The sequence below is a fragment of the Canis lupus genome, chromosome 5 (assembly GCF_011100685.1).
Source record: "Canis lupus familiaris isolate Mischka breed German Shepherd chromosome 5, alternate assembly UU_Cfam_GSD_1.0, whole genome shotgun sequence".
Lineage (NCBI taxonomy): Eukaryota > Metazoa > Chordata > Mammalia > Carnivora > Canidae > Canis > Canis lupus.
In genome coordinates this window covers 28,743,726-28,764,616 of record NC_049226.1, presented here as the reverse complement: position 1 = coordinate 28,764,616, position 20,891 = coordinate 28,743,726, and the positions used below count along the sequence as shown (strand labels likewise).

The 20,891-nt window shown below is 37.2% G+C and overlaps 1 protein-coding gene across 6 annotated transcripts in view; it reads left to right on the top strand.

Annotated features, from left to right (window-relative positions):
- The window catches only part of DYNC2H1 (dynein cytoplasmic 2 heavy chain 1), a 339,419-nt gene that overhangs the window by 103,615 nt on the left and 214,913 nt on the right, over positions 1-20,891 (top strand). For all 6 annotated transcript variants that reach the window (XR_005359403.1, XM_038536341.1, XM_038536343.1 and 3 more), the window contains exons 59-63: positions 764-885; positions 2,255-2,341; positions 3,668-3,794; positions 16,617-16,758; positions 17,325-17,434. Coding sequence is in view for 5 of the 6 variants with exons in the window: in XM_038536341.1 (XP_038392269.1) it covers positions 764-885; positions 2,255-2,341; positions 3,668-3,794; positions 16,617-16,758; positions 17,325-17,434 (588 nt within the window). In the remaining variant the exon portion in view is untranslated. The remainder of the gene's footprint in view (positions 1-763; positions 886-2,254; positions 2,342-3,667; positions 3,795-16,616; positions 16,759-17,324; positions 17,435-20,891) is intronic.

Below are 20,891 nucleotides of genomic sequence, written 5' to 3'. Positions count from 1 at the left end.
TGAATTCCCTTTCATACTCTGTAATATTCTGCTTATTAAAATATGGTTTTTTATTATCAATGATTTACATTGCCTAAAAACTTAAAGTGGAAAAAAATAAGCCATAGGTATTAAGTATCAGAAGCATTTCCCAGCAGATGGGTGGCAGGAATTCAGGTTGGCTTTGGGGTGCATAGTTGGTGTCATAAGTGGTGTTTGAATCTTCTTATCTGCTAGGAATCCTCAATCACTTCTTAACTTCCACCTTGCCTGGTCTGCTTTTCTTGCTTCCTGTATATTTGTCATATAATAACAGATACCTGTGTTAGGATACTATTATCTAATTTCAATGAATAAATCCACGATTCTGGCATTTTTTTTTAGATCTCTTATTCAAAATGTTATGTGCATCATCTATGACACCAATAACCTGGTTTCTGAGTTGCTTTTATTCAATAAAGATGTGTCCTGTGTACAGAAGAGGAAGGGTTGATGTTTGAACATTGTTGTGGACAGACATATATTCATTATAAATGTGGCTAATGAAGTGCTTATGTCGATAAAAATATCATTAAGGATTTATGTGGTTCAAGAACATTTATTTTGAAGCAAAATTTCAAGATTATCTTAATGAAAATAACAATTCACATAGTTATTTTAACTATAAACCCAAGACATTTGGGGGGATAAATTATTAAATAAATACTTAAGTAAAATAGACTAGAATTAACATTGCTTTTATTTGAAACTAAGGCTGCTAGATAAGTTGTGATGGATTTTTCAGAATGCTAAGCGTGCCAGCACTGCGGCAGCTCCTTTGGCTGCATGGGTTAAAGCAAACGTCCAGTATTCCCATGTCTTAGAACGGATTCAGCCTTTGGAAACTGAACAAGCGGGATTAGAATTGTGAGTGAAACATAAAATATAAATTAAGTCTAATCTTTATTTATTTTCATCAATTTAATGACAGTTAATTATTCAGATTTATCTTTTATTTCTTGTTTAAATCTAAAAAGGCAGCTGACAACATTAAAACATGTAATGTGAGTCAATTTAATAAAAGATTAAACAGACCAAAAGAAAAAGCAATTAGAAGAAGGTGCATAGTAGAATTCACTATTTTTTTTCCGTCTACCATTATTATGTTGTTGGAAGGATAAATTGGTAGTTCTTTTACAAAGAGTTAAAATTTTGTGAATGAGTAATATTAAGGTACAAAAGCTAGGTTTTGGAAATTTAGACTTTTAAATTTGTTTTCTCCTTCTGAGTTCTAGAAACGTGTTGTATATATTTTGCAAAAATGGTCTGGGCAGGTAGGGGGAGATTTAACCCAATGACCTTGGGGCTTACCATTTTAATTGGTTGTTCCTAAGTCAACATTTGTTCTATGTGCAGAACGAGATGAGAGGTTTGTTGTGTTCTTGATTGATCACTGATATCATCTCTTCTTAATCTGGACAAGGAGGTTTTCATTGGCGTGAGCTTCATTTTCTCAGTATAATTATGTTAAATTTTTGTGTTAATTTGCCACATTTTTGTGTAATAAGTAATGTTAAATGTTTATATTATTTTGAGTATATATTGTTCACAGCTTAAATATTGTTTGGTGTAGGCTTCATTTTCATTTCTTCACAGCTGAGACAGATTTTGGCTTTTTGCATTCCATTATGTCAGTTACCACCTTTCAAAATTTTATTAAAGTTACTCCCATTATAGTACTTTCCTCTTTCTCTTTGTGCATGGATGTCTTTTTTTTTTTTTTAAGATTTATTTATTTATTTATTCTTGAAAGAAAGAGAAAGAGAGAGAGAGAGGCAGAGACACAGGCAGAGAGAGAAGCCCATGCTGGGAGCCCGATGTGGGACTTGATCCTGGGACTCCAGGATCGCGCCCTGGGCCACAGGCAGGTGCCAAACTGCTGAGCCACCCAGGGATCCCCGATATCTTTATTTTTTTTAATTACCTTGGTTTCATTTTGATGGGGATTTATTTATTTATATATATATTTTTAAATGTTTTATTTATTTATTAATGAGAAGCAGAGAGAGAGACAGAGACAGAGACACAGGCAGAGGGAGAAGCAGGCTCCATGCAAGGAGCCTGACGTGGGACTTGATCCCGGGCCTCCAGCATCACTCCCTGGGCTGAAGGCGGTGCTAAGCTGCTGAGCCACCCAGGCTGCCCTTGATGGGGGTTTTAGGAAGGATAGAGGGATTGTTTTTGCTATTGTTGATATAAAATAGAATAACTTTTATAAAATTGAATTATATTTTAGAAATTTGAAGAAAACCGAAGACAGAAAAAGGAAACTAGAGGAGCTTCTAAATTCTGTTGGCCAGAAAGTATCAGAACTCAAAGAGAAGTAAGTTATGTTTAAAATGTATTTTGAAAAAAAAATGTATTGTGGATATTTGAAAAAAACCTCAATATTTGAATTTTAAAAATTCTATAATCATTATTTTCAGTTCCTTTAATAATTTATCACTCTAAAATATGAAAAAATATAGAAGATATTCCTTTTTTAAATAATGTTTTTTTTTTGGTAAGAATAAACAGACTTGAGGTCTCCATTTGTAGAGCTGTCACTGTATCTCTTCCTGAACACGAAGGGTAGGAAGTAGTTGGTTTATGATCATTTCTTTACTGTGATGTCTGAGTGTCTTTGTTATCCAGATGTAGGTTTGTAGGTTGGGTCTTAACTGTGGTGTCTGTAGGTCTGTGTTATCCAGATGTAGGATTGTAGCTCAGGACTCACTGTGGTGTCTGCGTGTCTGTGTTATCCAGATGTAGGATTGCACGTGATGCTGTAGTAACATCTGTTGTATAGTCTTCCTGAGGATGCAGGATCACATTTGAAAACATTGAGTCTTTTTAATTTTGTACTTTTTAGTGTTAAAAAAATACTTTATCCAATATTGTACTTAAATTTCAGTATCATTTATGAATATTAATCTCTATAATATTATAGAAAAAACAAAGCAAAAGAACCCTCAATCCCATAAATCCAGTGTTTTCAATATTTCTGTTTTTTTTTTTTTTTTTTTTTTTTGCGTTAGAGATACAGGAAAGAAACTTCATCATTTTCTTCTAGATATAATTAGATACGTATAAGGAAGGTAATTACTCCTTTCAGTGTCATATGCTCAGAATTAGGACAGTTATAAACTTAGGCAAATGGGCACATAGGGAAATAATATCTGTAGTGGATTGGATATTTGAAGTGAGTTTTAAAATTTTATTTATATTTTTGGTGGGTAGATATTGGCAGTTAGAATGTGGGATGAGGTAGGGATCAGAAAGGGGACTGAAGGTATTCTAGGCCCATGGGACATCCTGAAGAAGCAGACAGAGGATGGGGTGTCTGCTGAGCATATGAGCTCCTTTAGAGGTCGGCTTGTTACTTTGTTGGACTGGTGTAGATCTAACATTGAAGAGGCAGGTGGGTCAGTCGCCGGCAGGGCCTTGAGTGTCACATGGAGACATCTGTGTGTGCCCTGTGAGAGCACTGCGTTTCAGATCTATGTGTTGCTTGCTGTGTGTGCCTGCTCTGTCACGATGTCTTGAACACAGATATTATCAATATTATTAACTAAATTCTTACCTAAAAGCTCACTTTACTGTGTAAGGTTAATTTAGTCAAATCTCTCCTAAATCCCTTTGCCTTTAATTAATGTTAATGTTTTCATAGATTTCAGATCAGGACCTCAGAAGCCGCCAAACTGGAAGCTGAACTAAGCAAAGCTCAAGAGACCATTAAAGCTGCAGAAGTCCTAATCAGTCAGCTTGACAGAGAACATAAACGATGGAATGCACAGGTTTGTTTGAGACACAGAGATCAGAAAAAGGCTTCCTTTAAAACAGAAAATCTGTAATGTCCAGCATTTGTTAAGAGAAAAAGGAGAGAAATATCCATTAACTTTCAGCTGGCTGAGGCTCAATGATGGTAACATTCATGGTCATTATGTGAGTTCATCTTTAAGCAGAATGTTTTTATATGGGTGGATGTTTATGACTGAGGGGAAAGGCAGGGATTTCTCCAGAAATCCCATTGAACTGAGGTTTTTTTTTTTTTTTGTCATTAAAGAGAAGTTTATTTAAAAAATAAGTTATCTTGTGCTTTAGACAGGTATAAGAGAAATTCAGAAGGTGAAAGCTCCTTTTCCAAAACTGTTCCCAGCAGGATGGTCAGTACTGGTTTCGAAACTGGTTGCTTAGGCCTTGCAGCTCTATGACTAGGGCGTCCATAGCTGCTGTTTCATCAGCTAACTCCCTGGAAATTTCTCCACTGGTCACATCTGTAAAAAGTTGCTTTGCTTTAGATAACAAGCCCTGTAAATTGAGTCGAACTGTGGAAAGCACCTGTACAGCCTCCTGAGGACTGGATTTTTTTTTTACTGTTTTATAGCCACATGTGCAAGTCCTAAGGCTCTCTGAACCACTTCCTTAAATGATGTCATATCTTTCTCCCAAGAACTGGACTGTGTGTCACACTTGTATGCCTTAGAGAGATACTGGAATGCCTTTTCATTTTCATCAGGCTTTTCGCTCTGCCCATTTCCATACACTTCAGCATACAGCCTCCTGGGACTGCAACCTTAGGATTCGACACTGCTGGCCACTTATTTCTTCTAGAATACTTTGTTACTTTGACTTTGTTAAAGTGTGGTTTCTTGTTCCTTGGTTGGTGGATGGGTTTTTGTTCAAACTGTTAGATTCCCTCCCACACTGGCCTGTCTTCATCCAGGACTGTGTGCCTGTCCCCTTCCCAGGTGTCTGTCTCTGCAGCTGGCCCAGGACTGCTCCATCCCATGCTAAGACCATCCCCTCTGCCAGGACACTGACCACAGCTGTTTCCAGACTCCTCAGCTGTAGGGTGTTTGTGTTCTGGGGTGGTTTTTTTTTTTTTTTTTTTTTTTTGGTCTAGGATTCATTTTAATTTTATTTTCATTTTATTTTTATTTTCATTTTATTTATATTTATTTTTATTGAAGTATAGCTAACATAATATTATACTGGTTTCAGGTCCACAGCATAGTGATTGACACTTATGTACATTATAAAATGTTCCCCACAGTAAGTATACTTACCAGCTGTCACCTTACAAGGTTATTGCAGTATCATTGACTGTCCTCCCCTGCTGTACCTCACATCCTGTGACTTTAGAGCTGGAAGTCTATATGTCTTCATCCCCTCCACCTATTTCTCCCACCCTCCTGCCCCCTTCTGTCTGCCAACCACGACTTTCTTCTCTGTATTCAGGAGTCTGTTTCTGGTCTTTATGCATTTCATTTTGTAGATTCCACATGTAAGTGAGATCATATGATATTTGTCTTTGACTTATTTCACTGAGCATAATACCCTCTAGGTTCATCCATGTTGTCACAAATGGCACGATCTCATTCTTTTTTATGGCTAATATTCCACCGTGTGTGTGTGTGTGTGTGTGTGTGTGTGTGTGTGTGTGTGGTCTCTCCAACATTTGTTGTTTCCTGTCTTGTTAATTTTCACCATTCTCACTGGTGTGAGGTGGTATCTCATTGTGGTTTTGATTTGTATTTCCCACTTGATGACCAGTGATGCGGGGCATTTCCTCATGTGTTTCTTGGCCATGTCTACGTCTTCTTTGCTGAAATGTCTGTTCATGTCTTTTCCCCATTTCATGATTGGATTGTTTGTTTCTTTGCTGTTGAGTTTCGTAAGTTCTTTACAGATCTTGGATACTAGCCCTTTATCTGATAGGTCATTTGCAAACATCTTCTCCCATTCTGTAGGTTATCTTTTAGTTTTGTTGACTGTTTCTTTTGCTGGGCAGAAGGTTTTTATCTTGATGAAGTCCCAATAATTCATTTTTGCTTTTGTTTCCCTTGCCTTCATAGATGTATCTTGCAAGAAGTTGCTGTGGCCAAGTTCAAAAAGGCTGTTGCCTTTGTTCTCCTCTAGGATTTTGATGGAATCTTGTCTCACATTTAGATCATTTATCCATTTTGAGTGTATCTTTGTGTATGGTGTAAGAGAGTGGTCTAGTTTCATTCTTCTTCACGTAGCTGTCCAATTTTCCCAGCACCATTTATTGAAGAGAGTGTCTTTCTTCCAGTGGATAGTCTTTCCTGCTTTGTTGAATATTAGTTGACCATAGAGTTGAGGGCCCATTTCTGGATTCTCTATTCTGTTCCATTGATCTATGTGTCTGTTTTTTGTGCCAGTACCACACTGTCTTGGTGATCACAGCTTTGTAGTACAAGCTGAAATCTGGCATTGTGATGCCCCTGGCTGGTTTTCTTTTTCAGTATTCCCCTGGCTATTCGGGGTCTTTTCCGATTCCACACAAATCGTAAGATGACTTGTTCCAACTCTCTGAAGAAACTCCATGGTATTTTGATAGGGATCGCATTAAATGTGTAAATTGCCCTGGGTAGCATTGACATTTTCACATTATTAATTCTGCTAATCCATGAGCATGGAATAGTTTTCCATCCCTTTGTATCTTCCTCAATTTCTTTCAGAAGTGTTCTGTAGTTTTTAGGGTATAGATCCTCCTTTACCTGTTTGGTTAGGTTTATTCCTAGGTATCTTTGCTTTTGGGTGCAATTGTAAATGGGATTGACTCCTTAATTTCTCTTTCTTCAGTCTCATTGTTAGTGTATAGAACTACCACTGGTTTCTGGGCATTGGTTTTGTATCCTGCCACTCTGCCGAATTGCTGTATGAGTTCTAGCAATCTTGGGGTGGAGGCTTTTGGGTTTTCTATGTACAGTATCATGTCATCTGCGAAGAGGGAGAGTTTGACTTCTTCTTTGCCAATTTGAATGCCTTTTATTTATTTTTGTTGCCTGGTTGCTGAGGCTAGGACTTCTAGTAGTATGTTGAATAGCAGTGGTGAGAGTGGACACCCCTGTCGTGTTCCTGATCTTAGGGGAAAGGCACCCAGTGTTTCCCCATTGAGAAGGATATTTGCTGTGGGCCTTTTGTAGATGGCTTTTAAGATGCTGTGGAATGTTGCCTCTATCCCTACACTCTGAAGAGTTTTGATCAGGAATGGATGCTGTATTTTGTCAAATGCTTTCTCTGCATTTGTTGAGAGGATCATACGGTTCTTGTTTTTTTCTCTTGTTGATATGATCTGTCACGTTGATTGCTTTATGAGTGTTGAACCAGCCTTGCATCCCAGGGATAAATCCCACTTGGTCATGGCGAATAATCTTCTTAATGTACTGTTGGATCCTATTGGCTAGTATCTTGTTGAGAATTTTTGCATCTGTGTTCCTCAGGGATATTGGTCTATAATTCTCCTTTTTGGTGGGGTCTTTTTCTGGTTTTGGAATTAAGGTGATGCTGGCCTCATAGAACGAGTTTGGAAGTATTCCATCCCTTTCTATCTTTCAGGACAGCTTAGTAGAATAGGTATTGCTTCTTCTTTAAACGTTTGGTAGAATTGCCCTGGGAAGCCATCTGGCCTTGGACTTTTGTGTCTTGGGAGGTTTTTGATGACTGCTTTAATTTCCTGCCTCATTATTGGCCTGTTCAGGTTTTCTGTTTCTTCCTGTTCCAGTTTTGGTAGTTTGTGGTTTTCCAGAAATGCGTCCATTTCTTCTGGATTGCCTAATTTATTGGCATATAGCTGCTCATAATATGTTTTTAAAATCATTTGTATTTCCTTGGTATTGGTTGTGATCTCTCCTTTTTCATTCGTGATTTTATTAGTCTTTTTTTTTTTTTTTAATAAGGCTGGCTAATGGTTTATCTATCTTAATTCTTTCAAAGAACCAGCTCCTGGTTTTGTTGATCTGTTCTACAGTTCTTCTGGTTTCTATTTCATTGAGTTCTGCTCGAATCTTTATTAACTCTTTCTCTGCTGGGTGTAGGTTTTATTTGCTGTTCTTTCTCCAGTTCCTTGAGGCGCAAGGTTAGCTTGTGTATTTGAGTTTTTTTCCAGGTTTTTGAGGGATGCTTGTATTGCGATGTATTTCCCTCTCAAGACTGCTTTTGTTGTACCCCAAAGACTTTGAACAGTTGTATCTTCATTCTCATTAGTTTCCATGAATCTTTTAAAATCTTCTCTAGTTTCCTGGTTGACCCTTTCATCTTTTAGCAAGATGCTCTTTAACCTCCACATGTTTTAATTTCTTCCAAATTTCTTCTTGTGAATGAGTTCAAGTTTCAAAACATTATGGTCTGAAAATATGAGGAGACAATCCCAATCTTTTGGTATCGGTTAAGACCTGATTTGTGACCTAGTATGTGGTCTATTTTGGAGAAAGTTCCATGTGCGCTTGAGAAGAATGTGTATTCAGTTGTGTTTGGGTGTAAAGTTCTGTAGATATCTGAAATCCATCTGGTCCAGTGTATCGTTTAAAGCTCTTGTTTCTTTGGAGATGTTGTGCTTAGAGGATCTGTCATTTGCAGAAAGCACCGTGTTCAAGTCTCCCAGTATAAGTGTATTATTATCTAACTATGTCTTTACTTTGGTTGTTAATTGATTGATGTACTTGGCAGCTCCCACATTAGGGGCATAAATATTCATGATTGTTAGGTCCTCTTGTTGGATAGATCCTTTAAGTATGATATAGTGTCCGTCTTCATCTCTTACTACACTCTTTGGGATAAACTTTAATTCATTGGATATGAGGATAGCTACCCCTGCTTTCCTTTAAGGGTCATTTGAATGGTAAATGGTTCTCCAACCTTTCATTTTTAGGCTGTAGGTGTCCTTAGGTCTATGAGTCTCTTGTAGAGAGCAAATCGATGGGTCTTGCTTTTTTATCCAGTCTGAAACCCTGCACCTTTTGATGGGGTCATTAGGCCCATTCACGTTCAGAGTTACTACTGAAAGATATGAATTTAGTGACATCATGATACCTATTCAGCCCGTTTTTGTGGATTATTTCTTTGGGCTTCCCCTTTCTTTTACCAAGTCCCCCTGAATCCTGAGCTTCTCCCTGAGTCCCCACTGGGCGCATGGTCCAAGCCCTTTCCCGAGCTCAGCCGACATTTTGTGGTGCGCTCTCCCTCTCGCTCACTTCCTCTGTTAGTGACTTTGGGAGCCTGAAGGCTCCACTGCCCCTCTTGTGGTTCTGCCTGATTTCCCTACGAAGTGCCTTTCGGTCCTGGAATCATCGGGTACAGGTTTTTAAAGTTCCTGCATCTCTGGGACTGGGCTTTCCTGTCCTGGAGGCTTTCACATCCTGGCCTTGGCTTGGCTCCTCGCAGTGGCCCCTCCTCCACTTAGTTATTTTTTATTTATTTAGTTTTTTTCTGTCTCCCTACCTTGTTAGAAGTGCAAACTCTTCTCTCTAGTGTTCTAGCTGTTCTCTCTTTAAATCTCAGTCGAATTCCTAGGTTTTCAGGATGATTTGAAAGGTATCTAGGTAAGTTGGTGGGGACAAGTGACTTGGGGACCCTACTCTTCCACCATCTTGCCCTGCCCCCCCTTTCTTCATACTGTGTGTTTTACTTTAATTCCAGTGTAGTTAACACAGTGCTCTATTGGTTTCAGGTGTCCGTGGTAGTGCAGTATTCCTCAGTTCTCACGAGGAGGACACATGTACTCTTCATCCCCTTCACCTGTATGCTCATTCCCTCTGATAAGCTTTATATTAAATGAGCACCCTTATTTAAAATTCCTGCTTTTTTTTCAACAAGAGCATTTTTTACTCTATGAATACATGGTTCTAAATGATAAATAAAATACATTCCATCCAAGAAGAGTAGAATACACATTTTCTTCAACTACACACAGAAGAATCCCATGATTAAATCACATAAAAAGAGCCCTAACAGATATTACAAATTTATGGAGACTGAAATTATAACCAAGTATATTTTCCAACCACAGTGGTACAAAACTATAGATCAACAATAAAAAAGACCTGAAAAATCTATAATGCTAATATTTAATATTATGTAAATATTAATACACTACTGTGTCAGCAGTCGGGCAAACAACTCAAACAGCAAATCAAAATATGTCTCAAAGAAAAAGAAACAAAATTCTAAAACCTGTGAGATGCCGCAAAAGCACGTTAGAGTGAAATTTTTGCTATAAATGCTTATATGAAGAAAAAAATTCAAATAAGCAAATTAACATTATACCACAAGGAACCAGAAAAAGAAGAAACTTAGCTGAAATTAGTAGAGGAAGGAAATAACAAAAGTCTGAAATAAATAAAATAGTGACCCAAATAAACAATAACATAATATTGAAAGTGATCAATTTTACCAAAAAAATAAACAAAATCAGCAATGCTTTAACTACATTAAAAGAGGACTAAAGGGTGAAATGAGAAAAGGAAGAGAGGACAGTACAACAGTTAACCACGGAAATACAGTGTGATAACAAATTACAGTAAATTATATACTAAAAAATCAAATACCTTAGAAAAACAAATGATTCCTAAAAACTCACAAGTTACCAAGAGTGAATCATGAATCTTGAATCCAAGAAATAGGAAATCTTACACCAATAACAAGAATGAAAGGTAAATTAGGAATCAGAAATCTCCTAGCACAGAAGGGCCCAAGACAACATGGTTTCAGTGGTGAATTCTACCAAACATAAAAAAAGGACAATCTTTATCAAAATCTTACAAATAATGGAGTAGAGGGAACACATTCAAAATCATTCCATGAAGCCAGTACTACCCTGATACCAAAGCAGAACAAAACGATACAAGAATAAAAACGTAGATTTTCTGATCTAAATTTTGCCAGTCTGACTTTCTTTTAACGTCTGTTAATATGATGATGGTTCTCCATCCCCTCACTTTCAATCTGTGGATGTCTTTATGTCTAAAATGAGTCCCTTGTAAGCAGCATATAGATGGGTCTTACTTTTCTTAAGTCAATCTGACACCATGTCTTTTGATTGGAGTGTTTAGCCCATTTGTATTCAGAATAATTATCGTTAGATATGTGTTTGCTCTTTTATTACTTGTTTTGTCTTTGTTTTTTGAGATTTTCTCTGATCCTTTCTTGTCTTTGTTACTTTTGGTCTCTCCTTTCCACTCAGAGTCCTCTATAGTTGCCGGGTTGGTATAGTGGTCATGAACTTCTTTGGTTTTGTTTGTCTGGGAAACTCTCTCTCCTACCCTGAATGACCGCCTTGCTGGGTGGAGTATGCTTGGCTGCAGATTTTTCCCGTATGCACATTGAATATCTCATGCCATTCCCTTCTGGCCTGCCAGGTTTCCGTGGGGAGATATGAGGCTGGCCTTGTGGGTCTTCCCTTCTAGGTTAGGGACTTCTTTTGTCCTGCTGCTTTTAAGGTTTTTTCTTTGTCACTATAGTTTGCAAATTTAATTACAATATGTCTTGGTATTGGCCTGCTTTTGTTGATTTTGATGGGAGTTCTCTGCCTCCTGGATCTGGATGCCTGTTTCCTTCCCCGGATTAGGGAAATTTCCAGCTGTTATTTCCTTAGATAAACCTTCTGCTCCCTTTCCTCTTCTTCTGGGACTCCTATCATACTAATGTTGTGATGTTTGTTGGAGTCACTGGGTTTCCTAAGCATATTCTCGTGTTCTGTGATTCTTTCTCTTTTGTTCAGTGTCATTATTTTCTATTGCTTTGTCTTCTAAATCCCTAATTCATTCCTCTGCTTCTTCCAGCTTGCTGTGTATTGCATCGAGCCTGTTTCCATGATCAGTTATTGCACTCTTCATCTCTGACTGATGCTGTTGTATTATTTTATCTCTGCAATAAAGGCCTCCCTGAAGTCTTCCATTCCTTTCTCAAGTCCAGTGAGGATCCTTATAATCATTGCTTTAAATTCTCCATCAGACATGTTACTTCTGTTTTGCTTAGATCTTTGGCTGTGGCTTTATCTTGTTTGATTTGGGAGAAATTCCTCCGTCTTGGCATTTTGTCTGTCTCTGCCACCTTCTCTGTGTTAGAAAAGCTTATTCTATTGCCCATTCTCGAGAGTAATGGCCTAATGAAGAAGAGGTCCTGCAGTTCTCAGGCCTGGTATTCAGGGAGTGTCTCGGGTATGTGCTCCATGCACTCTGCTGCTGTGTTCTGGCTGCTTAATCCTTCAGGCTGGTCATTTGCAGGGCTCTGCTTGCCTGCTGTAGGTAGTGTTTGCTCCCTGGTCTAAATGTGGTGACTTGTAGTGAGGTGTGCCCTGCTCTGCCTTTAAAATGAGACCTGACCCTAACTCCACCGGAACTGAGAGCCTGCAGAACTCCCCTGTCGAGAGGTGTGGTGTGAGCAAGGGTTTCTTTTTGTCATCCGGGGGGGAAAGGGCCTGCTGCTCTGGGACTGGGGCAAGCCTGACTGAGAAAGGACTTACCGGCAGAGTACAGGGGTGTGGGACCTGGTGAGAGCAGGTTAGGCAGCCAGTGTGGGTGCTGTGCTGTTTACCACAGGTGGCTCCTTGATGATGTTGAGGGGCGGGGAGAGGGAAATGGGGCCAGCTGGCTCCTTTGTACTTGGAGGGGAGTACTGTGAACACTGCCTCTCTAAGTAGAGCAATAATCTCCCCCCTTTCTGCCCCAGGCGTTTTTCAGGGTTTTCAGGTCACTGTTTGTGTGCTGCCTGCCTCCTCTCCAGTGGTAGGGCAGTGCCCCCCGGCTGTACCCCATCCAAGCCCGCTGACCTTTAAAACTTCTGGTGTTAATCCCAGCTGGTTGTAAGAACTCCAGAAATTCAGCTGCTCTCATTTTCCCAGAAAGTGGCTTTGGGGAAGCATTCTCCTTGTAGGTTCCCGTGCTCCTCTCTCTCCCCCTTCTTTGCAACCAGGGCTCCCTACCCACCCCCACAGCCCCCCGAAGTCTGTTTCTCCCCCAGCCCACATCTCCACACTTCCTACCTTCTTCAGTGTGGTTTCTTCTCTCCCTTTAGTGGTGGAGTTTGTTCTATCAGTCTTCAGGTTGATTTCTGGGGTATTTAGGCTGATTTGATGGTTGATTAAGTGTGAGGGCAATGGTGAGTCTGGAGTCCTCTTCTCCATTGCCATCTTTGATTGCTTTTTTATCCATTCATTTCTTTATCCATCTATTGATGGACAATTCAGTTGCTTCTACATCTTTGCTATTGTAAGTAATACCTTAGTGAACATAAGGCTGCATTAGCTTTTGAATTAGTGTTTTCATTTTCTTTGAGTAAAAATTCCACCAGGAGTGGAATTACTGGATTGTTTGGTATTTCTCTTTTTAATTTTTAAAAGAATCTCCAAAATGTTCTCCATAGTGTCTATACCAATTAACATCCCTACCAACATTGCATGAGGGTTCCCTTCTCTTTTTTGATACTAGTCATTCTAACTGGTGTGAGCTTAGATCTTACTTGGTTTTTATTTGTATTTCCCTGACGATGAGTGATCAGCGTTTTTTGTTTTTGTTTTTGTTTTGAAAAATGTATCTGTTGGCCATTTGTATGTCTTCTTTGGAAAAATGTTCAAGTCCTCTGCCCATTTTTAAATGGTATTATTGTGGGTTTTTGGTGTTGAGTTGTATGAATTCTTTAGATGTTTTGGTTACTAACCTTATATTGGGTACATCATTTGCAAATATCTTCTCCCATTCAGTAGTTTGCCTTTTTGTTTTGTTGATAGTTTCCTTTGTTGTGTAGTTTAGTTTGATGTCCCATTAGTTTATCTTTGCTTTTGTTTTCCTCACTTGAGGAAAAATATCTAGAAAAATGTTACTGTGGGCAACATCTGAGAGATTAGTACTTGTTTTCTTCTAGGAGTTGTATACTTGTAGGTCTTTAATGCTCAGTTTTTGTGTATGATGTTATAAAGTGGTCAAGGTTCATTCTTTTGCATGTCACTGAACAGCTTCACCAACACTTTTTGGTGGAGAGACTGTCTTTTTTTTTAAATAATTTTAAATTTTTTTTTTAATTTTATTTATTTATGATAGTCACACAGAGAGAGAGAGAGAGAGAGAGGCAGAGACACAGGCAGAGGGAGAAGCAGGCTCCATGCACCGGGAGCCCGATGTGGGACTCGATCCCGGGTCTCCAGGATCGCGCCCTGGGCCAAAGGCAGGCGCCAAACCACTGCGCCACCCAGGGATCCCGAGACTGTCTTTTTTCCCATTGTAAATTCTTGCTTCCTTTTTCATAAATTAATTGATGATATTGGTGTGGGTTTCTGGGGTCTGTCTTCTGTTCCATTGATGTATTATTGTGCCAGTACCATACTGTTTTGATTACTGTTTAATGGTGTACAACAAAATCTGGGATTGTGATATCTCCAGCTTTTTTTTTTTTTCCCTTTCTCAAGATTGTTTTGGCTAGTGAAGGTCTTTTGCAAGTCCCTAGAAATTTTAGGAACCACATCTTAGGGACCAAATTTTTATCTTATTTGTTGTAGTTCTATGAAAGATGCTATTGGTATTTTGAAAAGGATTGCACTCAATCTATAGATTGCTTTGGGTGGTATAGACATTTCAGTGATATTCTTCTAGTTGATGAGTATGCTGTGTATTTTCATTTGTATTATCTTTAATTTCTTTCATCAGTGTCTTAAAGTTTTCAGAGTATAAGTTCTTCACTTCCTTGGTTAAATTTATTCCTAGACTTTTTTTTTTTTTTTTAGTATAATTGTAAATGGGATTTTTTTCTTAATTTCTTTTTTTGCTACTTCATTATTACTGTATAGAAATGCAGTAGATGTCTCCATATTAATTTTGTATCCTGCAATATTACTGAGTTCATTTATCAGATCTAATTTTTTTTTTGGTGGAATATTTAAGTTTTTTATGTATAGTATCATGTTATCTGCAAATAGTGATAGTTTTACTTTTTCTTTGGCATTTTGGATGCCCTTTGTATTTTTTTTTTTTCTTGTCTGATTCCTATGGCTAGGACTTTTAGTACTATGTTGAATAAAAGTGGTGAAAGTGGGCATCGTTTTCTTCTTCCTGATCTTAGATGAAAAGCTTTTATCACCATTGTGTGCGATGTTAGCTGTGTGTTATTCAAGTATTATGTTGAGGTATGTTCTCTCTAAACCCGCTTTGTTGAGAGTTTTTATCATGAATGGATACTGTATTTTGTCAAATCGTTTTCCATGTCTCTTGAGATGATCATATTATAGCTTTTATCCTTCTTATTAATATGATATAGTACATTGATTTTCAAATATTAAAGCACTCTCGCATTCCTGGAGTAAATATTTGATCATGGTCAATGATTTTTTTTAAATGTACTGTTGTATTTGATTTGCTAATATTTTGTTGAGAATTTTTGCATCTCTGTTCATCAAAAATATTGGCTTATAGTTTTTAAAAATTAAAAAATTTTTTTTTAGTGTTTTGTCTGGTTTTGCTATCAGGATAATGCTGGCCTCATAGAATGAATTTAGAGATTTTCCTTTCTCTCTCTCCTTTTTTGCTTTTGGAATAATTTGAGATCAGTAGATATTTTGTTTGTTTTTTCTTTTTTAAAATTGAGTACAGTTGACCCACCATGTTATATGAGTTTTAGGTGAACATAGTGATTCAACAAGTCTATACATTACACTGTACTCGGCATAAGTGTAGCTGTCATCTGTTACCACACAACACTATCACATATCATTGACTGTATTCCTTGTGCTGTGCCAATTTATTCTCGTGACTTATTCATTCCATAACTGGAAGCCTGTCTCTCCTCTCCTTCACCCATTATGTCCTCCCCTAAACCATCAGTTTGTTCTCTGTTTTTATGGGTCTGATTTTGCTTTTTGTTTGTTAAACATTCGTTTTGTTTTTTTAGATGTGTCATATAAGACAAATCCTGTGCTATTTATCTTTCCATTAATGACTTATTTTACTTAGCTTAATATGAGAAGAATAGGTAATAACTTCAAATGTTTGATAGGATTTACCTGTGAAGCCACATAGTCCTTCCTGGACTTTTGTTTGTTGGGAGTTTTTTGATTGCCTATTGGATTTCACTACTAGTAATCTGTTCAGATTTCCTTGTTTGCTTCTCATATCCATTTGCAAATATCCCTCATATTTGTCATCTGTCTTTAATGCCAGTTCTTTTATTTATTTTACCTAAATTCCCCTAACTTGTCTTTCTTCTATCTGACCCTTAAGGTCTATTCCTCATTTGTTAGCCAAATAATCTTTCTAAACCCAGTCTTATTGCAACCCTCCTTGTCCTGTTTAAACACTTTGAGTGGTTCATTACCACTGCAGCTGATAACAGAAGCTCCTCGTGTGCATGGAAAACCATTCACAGCTTTTCTCCTGCCCATCTTCTGTACCCCTTTCTTTTCATTAGTTCTGGTTGCTACTCTTTCTGCTTCTTCTGTAGCCACACTATGCTTTTAACTGAGTCTCCATGCTTTCTTAAAATTTTATTTTGTACCTTTGATCATACTCTATACTTAATAGTAGTACTATTACTTAACTGTAACTAGGATAAAAGTTCTGCTTCATTAGAATCATTAGGAATCTTTAACAGCAAAATATGTTCAACTTTATAAATAGTAGTATTCCATATATTTTTAAAATTTTAGGATTTGAGAGATCTTGTTGATATTTTTACAGTTTCACAATTGTATTCAAAACAGGGGTTATTACTTTAAACCAATAATTTTTTTTCTATAGTCAAAATCCTAACTTGTAAAGTTGTCATGTTTTTCACATTTTAGAATATATCTGTACCTTACTCCCCCTCCTGCTCTCTCTCTTCTTGTTCAGGTTGCAGAGATAACAGAGGAATTAGCTACTCTTCCTAAGAGAGCTCAGCTAGCTGCTGCATTTATTACATATCTTTCTGCTGCTCCTGAAGGTCTAAGAAAAACCTGTTTGGAAGAATGGACCAAATCAGCTTGTCTTGAAAGTTTGTATTTAGTCATTCATGTTTGAAATTTCATTTTTCTGAAAATGCATCTTTTGACACTTGTCATTTTACTTTTTCTGAATGAGAAAAATTTTGTATATCTGAAAGAAACCAAATCTTAGATTTCTCAATTCTATAATTGTTCTCTGAATTGTTTTGTTGCAATGATTCATCTATTCCTAAAATCACTCTATGAAACTAAGACCAGAGTATTTTTGAGAATGGATGAATGCAGTTAATATTTTAAAAATTGATTTTTATGGTAATTTCATGTCATAAAATGAGATGTAAGAACTTCAAAATTCCTTGTGAATTTTGTGCTTTTCACAAATTATAGTTGTAAAACGTATTAAATATAGAAGAAATATAATTTCACTAAGTTCCATTCCTTGGCACTTTTGTTTTAAACTTTTCGCCCCTTCAACTTCTCATGCTAAAGGGAAAAGGATGGATTGAATATTAAGGATGGTCCTGGGACTTTTGTTTGAGTATACCTTAAATAGTTTTGTAACCTTTGTCAAGTACACAATCACTGTAGTGAAATATTAATATCTTAAACTTTTCAGAATTTGATCTAAGGAGGTTTCTTTGTACTGAAAGTGAGCAGTTGATTTGGAAAAGTGAAGGCCTACCATCCGATGACCTTTCCATAGAAAATGCTCTTGTTATCTTACAGGTAATTAATCAATTTTAATTTCTCATTGGAAGTATTTCTTTGGAAGCTTGCCCCAGGAAGCACCTTTTTCAAATTCTTAGGCTTTCATAGTTATTTTTTTCATGACATGAAAGTGGGAATGAAAATCCATTTATGATTCAGTTCATGAATCTACGGTTTTCAATATGATTTATTTTTTACTTTAATATAAAAGTATGAGCTGAAGTGGTATTATTTTGATGACAAAAAATTCTAAATTGAACTCCCTAATAGTAATAGAAATATTTTAGTGGTACCCAGTTCATCTGGTTTTATAGTTCCTTCATCAGTAGTATATGATTTTATGCTTTATTTTACTTTGTTTTACAAAACAAACTTCTACAAAGTGAAGATGACGTAAGTTTTGGGTTGCAGGTTAGGGATAATGGATGCATTTTTTTGAAAATCGTTCTTTCCCATAATGTAGATTTCTGCAATTCATTGTTTAAATGTGAAAGTCTTATAACCTTGTTAGCAGTGAATGTGAAAATCAAATAGTGACTCAGGTGTACAAACTGACCTCTTCTAATGAAGAACGATTTTTATCATTAGCTTGGTGTACCTTTGTATTATATAAAGATAGATAATGGGAAGGTGTTTCTTCCCCGTGCTGATAGGGTTTTTCCTGTCATTTCTGTCTCAGTAGTTTGTACTCCATACACCAGTTTTCTCTGTGCTCCCTGTAGCCCCTTCCTCTGCCCACACCTGTCTCCTTGTTCGGAGACTGTGACTCCATAGCTCCAAAGGAAGCATGAATATTGGATGCTCCTTTTTAGGTAACACGAGCCATAGTATTACAAGGCCCTGCATTCCTGGGTAGAATGGGCTCCTATGATTAGGCCTGTCCCTCTACTGACACGCTTTGGCTCATTACATTGCTGCCTTCCCAGGAGAGGAGTTACTGAAGGGCAAACAGTCTTGGCTTTTTAAAATTTGATTTGGCTTGTTCTCTATTTTTATTTTTATTTATTTTATTTTATTTATTTATTTTTTAATTTTTATTCATTTATGTATGATAGAGAGAGAGAGGCAGAGACACAGGTAGAGGGAGAAGCAGGCTCCATGCACCGGGAGCCTGATGTGGGATTCGATCCCAGGTCTCCAGGATCGCACCCTGGGCCAAAGGCAGGTGCTAAACAGCTGCGCCACCCAGGGATCCCCCTGTTCTCTATTTTTAAAACAGTTTCCATCTTCATTTTTCACCATAGAATCACAAATCTGGAACTCTAAATGTATATGTAAATAAGTTCAATACATCATATGAACAAGTATTTACTTTTTATCCTGATATTCCTTTCCAAAGTTTCATATTTACCTTGTGTTCCTTTTTCAGCAGTCTAATAAAATAATCATTTTCAGATTTAAAAAACACACAGTTTAAGTATTATTATTATTTTTTTATTCTATAAGGAATCGGGGTGAGCCTTTAGAAAAAAAAATTAGTATTTTTTTTTCCTGATGATACTAATTGAATATACTTCTGTGTTCTGAATTCTCTTTTGTGATGAATGTAGGGGACATTGTTTTTGAAGTTAATTTTAATAATAAGCTTAGATTTACTTTGTATTTAATATTGCTGTGTTTCTTATAGGGACTTATATACATTTATATGACAAAAACCGTTTGGAAAAATTTGTTAGGATAATTAGTTATTTGGGATAAATTTGCCACTATAGTCAACCCTCTGTGTCAGTTCTCAAGTATTCTAGATTTAGAGTAGGCCCTTGTAGTTGAGGCTGTGATTGGATAGCACGTGTCTATAAAACCTTCTCATGTGATGTATGTGAAATTAGATTTCTTAATAGATACAAACTGGGTTTCTGGGAAGTCTTCTCTGAGGAAAAAAATGACTAGGCATGATGAGTAAAATGTATTTTGATTGAGAGATGTAGCTCATCTCATTAACTCCGCTAGAGATTTTCTGAGGTTGTCGCTCTCAACTGGAGGCTTCCCCTCAATCAGGGTCTGTAGTTGCTCACTCCCTTAGTGGTCCTCAGTTAATCCTTTGTGTTCATAATTATTCCTTTGTTTGTGTTACAAAGATGCTCTAACTTCTCATATTTCTGTTGAACTACTGAAGTGCAGTATTGTCTGGGAGAGGAAATAGCTAGTGATCTACCATTGACCTTGTTAGGGGGAGTTTGTTTAGTACATCAGTGAGATGTTCCTGTGACCTAAGTCCTTGTGGATAGGGAAGAAGGTGGCCCTGGGGCCCCTGTGTCCTGGATGGCCTGTCCTGTGATTTACACCCATTGTCCTGATGTAATTATTAGTAGCTTTCCTTTTACTCTCCAGAGTGTCTTGGCCTGGGTGATAATTTCTGTGATTTTTCTAATATTGTGGGCGGGACCCAACAGTAATGCAGAGCTATAAGGCTGTTAGAAAACACAGAGAAGGTGTAGTGAAAAGTATCCAAAAAGGAGATGGGAGAGGTGATCAATTTAAAATTTACAGTATTATACATTTTTCTTGATTCATATTTCACAAATTTTATCTTGTGAGACATTCATTGAATGTTTTTTTATTGTTTGTAGACAGTTCAGTGTCAAATTAGTTTTTTTAAACCACATAGAATTTCTGAGATTATTTTCTTTCCCAACATTGAGTATATATTGAGAAAATGCAAATTAATTGGATCTTAATGTGGAGAACACAAAATTTTAAAGATAAATCACATAGGGAAAGTTCTTTTTTCAAATAAGCACTAAATAAATAATAGTAACACTTAAGTAGTCATATTGTGTTGTATATATGTTGCTATTTAAGAATTAATATAGGTAAAGCAGGTAAACACAACTCACTGAATTTTCAAATCAACCCTGCCTAGTACATGTGTTACCATTTTCATAGATAAGGACATTGAAACATAGAAGGGTGAAGTCATTTGTCTCTGTCTCTAAATTCATCATTGTTTATATTTTTAGTCAAGAATTTTTCAGTGGCCAAGCACAGTACACTTAAGAAGAAAAAAAGAAACTTGTGCTTTTAAGTAACTGAGGTTCTGAAAACATTGAGACCAGCAATAGGATTCAAATGATGTGACCAGGACAGTGTTGTCTTAACCCATCTTAAGAGATGGATTCATTATCAGATAGGTTCTGTCCACCTGTGTTAAGGATGGCCATTGGTGGTTCCAGGCTTACTATTATCAGGGTTCATTCTCAAAGATTCGAGATGTGTCTGCACTGCCCTCCCCCTGGTCCCCGACAGTATTTGTATCATTTCCCCAAAAGAATTCTATTAGTTAGCCTGGGTCATGTGCTCATTCGAGTGATGATCCCATCAGAGATATGTGGAGTCAGTGCACAAGATGGGCAGAGGTACCTTTTCACACTAATGATCTCTTCTTGTCCTCCCCTACTCTTGTGACTTGCTCTAATTCCTACCAGTCCTGGCTCAGAACTATTAAGCAGCACATCTGCAAGTCATTGTATATCTC